The 11,089-nt window shown below is 49.2% G+C and overlaps 1 protein-coding gene across 1 annotated transcript in view; it reads left to right on the forward strand.

The window, feature by feature from the left end:
* Positions 1–9,854: 9,854 nt before the first annotated feature.
* The window catches only part of EML3 (EMAP like 3), a 36,027-nt gene continuing 34,792 nt past the window's right edge, over positions 9,855–11,089 (forward strand). Inside the window, exon 1 of the mRNA XM_080984573.1 lies at positions 9,855–10,035. Coding sequence (XP_080840699.1) covers positions 10,005–10,035 — 31 coding nt within the window. The 5' untranslated portion in view covers positions 9,855–10,004. The remainder of the gene's footprint in view (positions 10,036–11,089) is intronic.

Here is an 11,089-nt window from a genome sequence, read left to right on the forward strand (position 1 = left end):
CCCACCCAAAAATGCTTTGTTCCCTCCTCCCTGGCAACAATTGTCTTATAGTCTGATTGCTCTCTCCTGTAACGAGTGCTTGAATGTTGGGAAGGGGACCTAAGTGAAATCCAAAAGTTCATTCCTTTGGGAAAAAACCCATTTTAGCCGCTTTTAATCTTCTACATAATAAAACCAGTTGCATAAGGGAGCAATCACAACAGCACTGTAACAGTTCCTGAGCCACATCCCCACCCACAGGAGCAAAAGCAAAAAACAGAGGAAAGAGGATCCCCAAATATAGTGTCTCAAGAATCCAAGTGACAATGAAATCAAGTCAGAAGTAATGGCTCTTTAAATGTGAATATGGAAGCATTTACAGATTATGTGTACGGAAATTACAAGATTTACATTTGTATTGTGAATTTGTATTTTATGCACATATATCGGCACCTGCTTATGCCTGTCTGTGGGAAGGAAAAGGGTGCAAGGAGGTTAAGCCTCTAGTAACCCTTGCTGCAATTCTTCAGAAGAAAAGTTGGGAAAAGCTGGAGGCAAGGATAAGGATTCCTGTGTCTCTCCTCCTGCTGATGTCTCTTCCCCCAGTCATATCATTTTTCTTTGAATCAGGGATGGGGGAACCTATGGCCTTCTGGACATTGCTGGTCTCCAGCTCCCTGATGCAGTTGGCCCTCTAGGACTGATGGGGGCCGAAGTGCAACAACATCAGGAGGCCCCACAGGTCCCCCACCACCACCCCTTCTTTCTAGGAAGGACAGCAGCCCTTGCCAAGCCAGGGGCCTGATCCTGGGGAGGGGCTGGTTCCTGTTCCCCATGAGCTCTTGAGTGTTTCTGCGCTGTGTCCACCCCAGTTTGTGTGGAATTGCCAAACCCAACAGTTTGCATGTGTTGGTGGCTGTTCCAGCAACTTGCATGCTGCCCGCTCAATAAACACGTTGACTTCCGCTGCTTCCTCTCATTTGTACCTCGGCCTGCTTTAAGACGCCTTGATTGACCCCTGTGTAATGAGGGTGGTCCTCCAGGGGTTCTTGGACTCCAGCTCCCATCAGCCAGTATGACTATTGGTCAGGGGCAGGGCTGATGGGATTTGTAGTCTAGCCACATCAGGAGGGCCTGACAAGTTCCCCATCCCTGCTCTGTTGACTGACCTCCTGTTATTGCGGTCTTCAGCAGCTGGGTGCTGTCTGGATGTTTTGGACTACAATGCCCATCAGGGCTGAGATGGGAATTGGAGTCCAAAACATCTGAAAGGCATCCCAGTTGCTGAAGGCTGCTTTATGGGGTCTCCATAGCTTCCATCTCCACTGTGGACAATATCTCCTGCTACCCTTGCCCCTTTGGTCTCTCCTGCCTCTCCTAAGGTGGTGTGTTCTACACACACAAACACACAAACCTTAAATTCTGTGCCCAGGCATGCCAAATCCTGCACCAGTAGAAAGTGAATTCTGCAACTTGCCCAAATCATGCAAATACGTCAAATGTGCATACTTGCTTCTTTTTTGCGTAATGTCTTGGGTGTTTTTTGTTTTCCACTCACGGAGAGGAGGACAAAGCTTAGGCAGGCGCTGGTGACTCGCTACAAGCTACTGAGAATATTATTCACAGTGCAAGCCTATGGGTGTGTCTGTTCCGAAGTAAGTCACATTGAGCTGCATGGGAACTTCCTGTTTTGGGGAGAGCATCACCCACATAAGGTGATTTTTAAAAAATGAAAGCTGAGAGTCTCCGAAGAATTAAGAAACCACTGCAGACATGCAACCCTGTGTTTCCTCTTGTCCCTTCCATCACCTTTCTGGCATCTTAGTCAAACTTCACAGTTAAATCTGCTTTTTTTTGTTTGCAAACTGATTGCAGCAGACCCCAGGGGATCTTTCTTCCCCTACATATTTTGGCAACGCTTGTACAGTGCTTCACATCCAAGCCAGATTAGTTTCTGAAATGGCTCTCCCATACCCCGTTCATACCTAAGCATCTCTAACAGGGGTGGAAATCTCAAGCCTGGTGGCCAAATGTCGCCGCCCCCAAGCCCCTCTGCCTGGCCCTCGGGAGACTCTCTGGGCCACACAGCCTACTGACCCTGCTTCACTCCCTGCCTGCGTGTTTTCTCCTAACTGGAATATGCCCTTGAATAATGAGTTTTCTTGTTTTCCAAGTCAGAGAGGGGAGTGCGTAGAAACCACTAATTTTTTTTTTACAAGAGTACAAAAATTAACATTCATTGCTCTGTCTGCTTTCACCTCTTGCCCCACCCACAATCAACACATGGCCCTTGGAAGGGAACGTGGCCCCTGAGCTAAAAAGGACTCCCAATTCTTGATCTATAAAATCCCATGCATTTGTTGTTGTTGTTTAGTCGTGTCCGACTCTTCGTGACCCCATGCAGAGCAACCCATGCATTTACAAACCTGTAAATCCCATGCATTTACAAACAAAGACTCCCAATTCTTGATCTATAAAATCCCATGCATTTACAAACCTGCCTCTCAGTATCGAGGCAACAATTAACACTCAAATCTGTTCTAGCTGGCTATACTTGGTGGAAGTACGAAACTCTGTGGCTTGACCATATTGAACACCTTGGGGACAAGGGACAAGCCTGGTGTCACCCTGTTTTCCAAACCAGACGGCATTTCCTTCATCGCTGCAGACTACACCTTCCCTCCCAGCTTCTAGGAGTGGCCATCAGGGCTTCCAGGGAAGAGGGCGTGTCTTCCGGGCAGACTGAGCCTCAAGACAAATCCATTTCAGCTTTTTTAAAAATTGCAGCCAACGTCTCAGGAACTAGTTTCCAGTAGCTTAAAGTATTGCCCAATAAGCTGATTCAATAGCTGTGGTCAGCGTTCGCTGGGTTCAACGTGTGCCTCTTGCCAAGCTGTATGTTCTGGGAAACGTTTAGAAAAATGATCAAGGAGCTGTAGCAATTCCCCCAGTGAAGGCAGGTGCATTAGGGCAAATGTTGTGCTGCCATCAACCTCAGCCAGACCCCACCTGATTGCCTTCTCCATTGCAACCAGTCCAGAGGGTGGCCTGGCCTGTCAGCTTCCTCCTCCTTACTCTCAGTATTGACCCTTGCAGAACTCAGCAAGAAGGCTCCACCTATCAGGGCCAGATCAATACCTTTAGAGACCCTAAGCACTTAAAATATTTTGGTTCCCCCATGTATTTCTAATTCAAAATACAGTGGTACCTCGGGTTAAGAACTTAATTCGTTCTGGAGGTCCGTTCTTAACCTGAAACTGTTCTTAACCTGAGGTACCACTTTAGCTAATGGGGCCTCCCGCCGGAGCACAGTTTCTGTTCTCATCCTGAAGCAAAGTTCTTAACCTGAGGTACTATTTCTGGGTTAGCGGAGTCTGTCACCTGAAGAGTCTGTAACCTGAAGCGTCTGTAACCCGAGGTACCACTGTATAAACAATAATAAACTGTAAAATAAAATTGTATTCTTCGAAATGAAACAGAACCTACAGTAATTTTTATTTTTGTATTCTTCCACTTTATATTTTTTTGGGGGAGAGGAATCTCCTACTTTTTCTAATTGCAAAGTCCTTGATCAGATCCTCCAAACTAATCTTACGTAACACATCTGCTTCTGTACTTAGTAGAGATGAGGCGTCCAGCCTGCATAGTTGTTCTGTTGGGATTTTTAATATACTTCAGCTGAGAAAATGAACACTCAGCTGATCAATTTGTGACCATTACCAGCAATGGAAAATGTCTGTGCTGCTCCCCTTCCCTAGATGCCTTAAGCACGTGCCTATTTTAGTTATTCCAGCCCTGCCGCCTATTATTGCCTTTTGCCCGGCCTACTGTTGGTCTCCCAGCATTCTGCCCCATCAGTCCCAAAGGGCTCCATCTACAGTGGTACCTCGGGTTACATACGCTTCAGGTTACATACACTTCAGGTTACAGACTCCGCTAACCCAGAAATAGTGCTTCAGGTTAAGAACTTTGCTTCAGGCTGAGAACAGAAAACTGGCTCCGGCGGCGCGGCAGCAGCAGGAGGCCCCATTAGCTAAAGTGGTGCTTCAGGTTAAGAACAGTTTCAGGTTAAGTACGGACCTCCGGAATGAATTAAGTACTTAACCCGAGGTACCACTGTACCACGAAATCCCTCTATGAAGAAAGGTTACGACATTTGGGAGTTTTAAAGTTTGGAGGAGAGGCGGGTAAGGGAAGATATGATAGAGCTGTGTAAGGTTATGCATAGTGCATAGGGGAAGTGCATAGGAAGATGTTTTTGCTCCCTTTCTCATCATTCTAGAACCTGGGGCTATCCAATGAAGTTGAATCATAGAATTGTGGAATTGTAGAGTTGGAAGGCACCCCGAGGGTCATCTAGTCCAACCCGCTGCAATGCAGGAATCTCAACACATGGTCGCCCACCTATTGGAAGATTCAGGGCAGACAGAAGGAAGGGCTTCTTTACACAGCACTTAGTTAAACTGTGGAACTTGCTTGCTCCCCACTGGTGGCAGTGATGGCCACCAACTAGGGTGGCTTTAAAAGAGGACAGGAGAAATTCATGGAGGAGAGGGCTATCGATGGCTACAAGTCTACATGGTCACATTCTCCCTCTAGTGTCGGGAAGCAAACTGCCTCTGAATACCAGTGACTGAGAAACACAAGTGGGGACCTTTGCCGCTGCGTTCAGGTCCTGTTTGCCAGTTTCCCATCAGAATCTGGTTGCCCACTGTGAGAACAGGATGCTGGACTTGGGCTTGATCCTGAAGGACTCTTCTTTTGTCGAACCTCACAAGAGGGACGAGACGAAGCAGCAATTTCCTCCGGGCAATTGATCCGACTCAGCCCAAAGGTCAGCAATGCCTTTGGCGGAGGGATTGGGCCCCCCACTGACACCACCTTGTTCACTGGCTGCTCAGATCTGGAGTGCAAGTGGTGTTGGGAGTTGGACGTCCACACATCCTGTCCTGCTGGAAGAATAAGTTCCTTCAACAGCTTCTGATTTTCCAGGCTGAAAAAATCGAAACCACCAGCCAGGGCCAGGAGCCAACAGAAGTTGCTTATCTGTATAAAGCTTTCACCAGACACTTCCTCCTCTGCGACTTGCTTGACAATGCAGAGAGTCTTGTATTCCCTATAAAGATGTATATTTGAAAACGTTTGGGTTTTTTTCATTTTTAACAATTTTATTTTTCCTTTCTTTTTTCATTTTTTTGTATGTTTTCCTCCCTCTTTTGTATATGCAATATGTACATGTATTTGTAATATGTACAGTGGTACCTCGGGTTAAGTACTTAATTCGTTCTGGAGGTCCGTTCTTAACCTGAAACTGTTCTTAACCTGAAGCACCACTTTAGCTAATGGGGCCTCCCGCCGGAGCACAGTTTCTGTTCTCATCCTGAAGCAAAGTTCTTAACCTGAGGTATTATTTCTGGGTTAGCGGAGTCTGTAACCTGAAGCGTATGTAACCCGAGGTACCACTGTATCTATATGGCTAAATCAAGAGAGAGAGAGAGAATGCAAGAGTCTCCAGTCCTCACGTTCCCCAGCTCAGAATCAGTTTCCAGCTTTATGGGCTGAAGAAAATAAAGCAAAAGCTCCTTTGCTTGGCCAAAGGAGCTAGGGCAAGCTATAGGCATGCCTGGTCATCTATTTCATGGGCTTAATTTGAGGACAGAGGTGATGGTGGGCAAATCCTTCTTCTGAGGGTAGGCAGTTTATGATTTGCTGAGGCCCACAAATTCAGAGAATGGGCAGACTTCAGGCTTGCAAGATCAACAAAACAGAGCCAGTGAAAGCTGTTCCAGTCAGGCTAAGGAAGTGCTGCCCCACCAATCTGTAGTCTTCCTACAGACTGCCTCCACTTGCCTGCCTTCTGACTTACCAGCTGCCTAGGGCAGGGGTCTGCAACCTTTAAGACAAAAAGAGCCACTTGGACCCATTTCCAAAGAAAAAAAAAACTGGGAGCCGCAAAACTCGTCATTATAAAAATAACTTTTTGTCACTTTTTTATTATTTCTTTGTTTGACCCCTCAGAATTACTCCTCCTCATAGAAATAAACGTTAAATTAACATGTTACCTTTTTGTGTGTGTGTGTTCTTCACTCCCCTTCAAAACAGTGACCAGCGTACATGCCCCCTTTCAATGCAGTGACCAGCGTACATGACCCTTACAATGTAGTAGTGACCACCATACATGCCCCTTACAATGTAGTAGTGACCACCATACATGCCCCTTTCAATATAGCGGGCGGGCGGGAAGGTGACGTCGGGACGGTGCGTGACTAACGCACGCACCGCCCCCATGCGGCGTCACAGCCAGTACAGCGCCCGCCACAATGGGGAGTGTCGGGCGCACAATGCGCCTCCTCCCCTCGCTAGTATCCGCCCCGGAGCCGCGGCAAAGGTGTAAAAGAGCCACATGCAGCTCCGGAGCTGCGGGTTGCAGACCCCTGGCCTAGGGGATGGCAGCAACTGACAGCTCCCTCCATCAGAGTTGTTGCCTGACAGAACTTGTCAGGGAGGAGGTGAAGGACAAAGCTAGAATTGGTTGGCTCTGCCTGCCATTGGATCTGGCGCCACCTACTGGTGGGCTCCCTCGCTTCAGCCCAACCAGTCCCAATGGGCACCAGCCACCACTGAAAAGAACCCAAGGTCTGCCAATCAGAGCTGGGTGCAAAATAATGGTTTCCAACAAAGATTAAAAATACATTAAAATGTCACACATTAAAAACTTCCCTGAACAGGGCTGCCTTCCGATGTCTTCTAAATGTCAGGTAGTTGTTTATCTCTTTGATATCTGGTGGGAGGGCGTTCCACAGGGCAGGTGCCACTACCGAGAAGGCCCTCTGCCTGGTTCCCTGTAGCTTTGCTTCTCGCAATGAGGGAACTGCCAGAAGGCCCTTGGCGCTGGACCTCAGCGTCCGGTCAGAACGATGGGGGTGGAGACGCTCCTTCAGGTATACTGGGCCAAGGCCGTTTAGGGCTTTAAGGGTCAACACCAACACTTTGTGCTTGGAAATGTACTGGGAGCCATGCAAGTCTTCTTCTCTCCTTCCATCTATTTCGGCTCTCTCTCTCCCCCCCCCTGCACCCCCTTCAGTGGTGGCTTGTGCCCAATGTGACTGGTATAGCAGATGGCAAAGGAGCCCAATGATAGGTGGAGCTAATGATAAGCAGAGAAAACTGACTCAAGGTTTCTCCCCATCCTTTCCCCTGTTGAAGTCTACAAGGACAACACTGAGATTAAGGAGGAGGAACATCAGTGCTTATCCGGAGCACTGATAAGCAGTGCTAACCCCTGAGATGGATGTACGTAAGGAGTCTGGCATGTTGGGGTTGGCAGGATGCCTCCTAAGAACATACAAAGGGCCTGGCTGCTGGATCAATGGCCCAACAAGGTCAACATCCTGTTCTCACAGTAGCCAACCACAGTGCCCACCTTCGATTCCCAGCAACTGTTATTATTCAGAGGCATACTGCCAGTTCCGACGTCTCTGGCCTCTTATTTACAGAGAGTCCAGGGGGTGGCACTGCTTGTCAGCTTCCTCCTCAGTTTCGCTTTTGTAAAATTCAGCAGAGAGTAGGAGGAGGAGAATGGGGACAAAAAAAAGAGAGAGATTGAGTTGGCTCTGTCATTGGCTCTGGCGCCACCTACTGGTGGGCTCCCTGCCTGCCACCCCATTGGTCCGCACTAACCTGTGCTCTGACCAGCAGCAAGGACTCTTAATAGCGCAGGTATGAAAAGCCAGCACAGACTCCAACTCCTATCAGCCCCAGCCAGCATGGCCAATGGTCAGGGCTGATAGAAACTGAAGAGGTGGTGACATAGGCTCCCCCATCCCTGGGTCAGTGTGATGTAGTGGTTAGAGCACTGGACTAGGATCTGGGTGACCAGGGTTCAAATCCCCACTCAGCCATGAATGTCACTCTGCAACCCTGTGAAGGGGGACAGTCACAGCCTCTCAGCCTAGCCTACCTCACAGGGTTGTTGCAGGGATAAAGAGGAGAAGCTCATATGCCAGCTTGAGCTCCTCAGAGAGGTGTGATATAAACCCAATTGCTTTCAGTTGCTGTTTGTTAGGTACTGAAGTTCTCACCCTGGGCCAGCAGGGGGATACTGTAGATAGTTCAGGTCCACATATGCAAATAAGGGATCGAAAGTGACGCTCAGTGATTGGATAGTTACATAAAATGGTTACTGTTGCGTTCTAGTGGAGCTCTATATAAGCAGGCTCGCTGAAGCCTTCAGTTCAGTTCTGTTCTGGCCTGTGAATAAACAAGAGCTGTTTGAAGAATCGCTGTGTCGTCTGATATGTTCACCCACAACTTAATACTGGTGATGAGGATGGGATGGATGGACAACAGAGCACAGCCAGATGCAGCCACCCTCTGAGTGGAGCTGAATCACTGAGCTGAATCACTGAGCGAAATCACTGAACAGAACCAATTCAGAGCTGACCGTTCTGGCTAGAGCACTGTGTTCCATCCATCGCCCTCCACGCCAGCATCGGAACCATGGCTTCACTTGTGGCTCTACCGCCGTTTGCCCCAGCCTCTGAATCATGGGACTCCTACCTCGCTCAGTTCGACTGCTACCTCCAAGCCAACGAGCTGACGGAAGTATCACAGGAACGTAAGCAGGGCCTATTCCTCAGCCTCTGTGGGCCTGAGGTGTTCGAGACGACCCGAGCATTGGTTACGCCTGTAGCATATGTTCACCCACAACTTAACACTGTTGTTTTTGATTAGTCAAGAGGTATGCAAATGTTATTAACTAAACAAAAATGATCAATGTCATCATCTGAGCATGAGGCTCTTGAACAGGGGTCAGCAACCTTTTTCAGCCGTGGGCCGGTCCACCATCCCTCAGAACCTGTAGTGGGCTGGACTATATTGGGGGGGGGGGAATGGATGTATTCCTACGCCCCACAAATAACCCCGAGATGCATTTTAAATAAAAGCACACATTCTACTCATGTAAAAACACCAGGCAGGCCCCACAAATAACCCAGAGATGCACTTTAAATAAAAAGACACATTCTACTCATGTAAAAACACGCTGATTCCCAGACCATCCATGGGCCAGATTTAGAAGGCGATTGGGACGCATCCGGCCACCAGGCCTTAGGTTGCCTACCCCTGCTCTTGATCCTCAGGGCATAGCTGTCAACCTTCCCTTTTTTTGCAGGAAATTCCCTTATTCCAGCACCGTTTCCCACTGCTTCCCGCTGCTATCCTGGATTGTTAGATATCCCGTAGACTGTCTCCGGCACAGGTGAGGCTGCTGATCCCTTATTTTCAAATCCGAAAGTTGACAGCTATGCCTCAGGGTCGTGGGTTCGAGCCCCACCTGGGGTGAAACATTCCTGCATTGCAGGGGGTTGAACTAGATTGACCCTTGTCCCTTGTGGTCCCTTCCATCTCTACAATCCTATGATTCTATGACCATCTTGCCTGCCTGCCTGCCTGCCTGCCTGCTTCCCTCAGCCCCTTCCGTTCTCCATGGAGAAATCACGGGTTAGGAGGACTTTTCCAACTCTCTTCGATCAATTGGAGAACCTCCAGCGAATATCTCCCACCGCTGCCCCCTCTCCCCACTTTCCAATTTGGTCCAGCAGAGCTCCGGGGTCCCGTCGCCCCTTCATCTCCCCGCTGGCCAGTTCTTTCCTGTGGGCCCAGCCGAGCGCTTGAGAAACTAACTTTTTTTTAAAAAAGTAAAAAACAAAAAATCCCAGCTAGGCGCGAGCGAAGACAGCGCGATGCAAGACTTGTGTGTTTTTTCTCCTCTCCCTGCAAGGGAAATGACATACCGCCCTTCTTGCTTCCTGGGGGTGGGGGGAGCCCGATCGGGACAGGGCGGGCGCTTCTGCTGCTTTTGCTACCGCCGCCGCCTCCGCTCGCCGCTTCCCGCAAGTCCCCGGGACCTTTCTGGCTCCTTCATCCCCTGGCTCATTCGCCTGGCGAGGAGGGGGACCGAAAAACACGCGATCGCCGGCTCCAGAGCGCATGGAAGCGCGGCGCGGCGCTGCTCGGCCACCACCATGGACGGCTACCCGGAGCGCAGCCCCAACGGTGAGCTTGTGATTTATTCTGATTTTATTTTTGTTTTGCCCCGTGCAAAGATCCGACGCCCTCCATTTCCGCCCCGTCAGGGGGAACTTGGGGAACAGGAGCGCGGAGGAGAGTTGCCTCGCGCCCTGACGCGAGGGGGCGCTGGAGAGAGGTGGGGCAACAGAAGCGGGGCGAGGTTGCCAAGCGGGTTGAAACGGGCGCAGCGCGATCTCTCCCCGCGACATCCTTGCTTCCCCCCACTCCCGGATGATGTCGGGTTGGGAGAGCAGAGGACTGGAGATCGCCTCCGCCCCGCGCCCAACAACACAAACGCGGATACTTGTGGCGTAAAAACAAACAAACAAACAAACACGTGGGTGAAGCTGCAACCCGCGTTCAACGTCCTGGAGAATTTAAAAGGGACACAGCAAGCCTTACATCGGAGTAAACAAACGAAGGATCGAGTTGTCCAGCTTATAAACTTAGGCATGCTCACTTGGGCGTTAAAGCTGAACGCGCTTACTGAGTGGTAGACCCCATAGAACACAGTGGATTTGATATTATTATTATTATTATTATTATTATTATTAAGCCTGCTCTGCTGCTTTTATGGAATAAACAAGCAAAGAATCCAGCTCCCCCAACTTGCAATTATTACTCCTTTCCAAGCACCTTAAAACCACTAGACTGTGATTTGCAGATGTACAAAGTTTCAGGGGGCATTGCGTTGTTGAGCAAGGGCAGATTCTGTTGCTGTTAAGGAGCTCGGAGGCATAGGGTGAGAGAGAGTCGTGTGCCTAGTGCATGCAGTGTATGGCTGCAGAGGAAATGTGGGTTGGTTTGGTGGGAAGGGTTTGGGAAGTACGCACTGTGTGAATCTCTCCCCGGGGGAAGCAGGAGGTTTGTGTGTGTGTCCCTGTGTAAATATACTACGTCAACATAGGAGGAGAAAAGTGTTGTGTATGTATATGTGTGTGAGATTCTGTGAGCAGAGTTTCCACACTGGAAATAACATGCAGCCTGTGTGCAAGAGCATTGTGCATATGCGGTTTGCCCATGTGGTTTTTTCCCTTCT

Source organism: Podarcis pityusensis (genome assembly GCF_964106645.2).
Source record: "Podarcis pityusensis genome assembly, chromosome: 16".
Lineage (NCBI taxonomy): Eukaryota > Metazoa > Chordata > Lepidosauria > Squamata > Lacertidae > Podarcis > Podarcis pityusensis.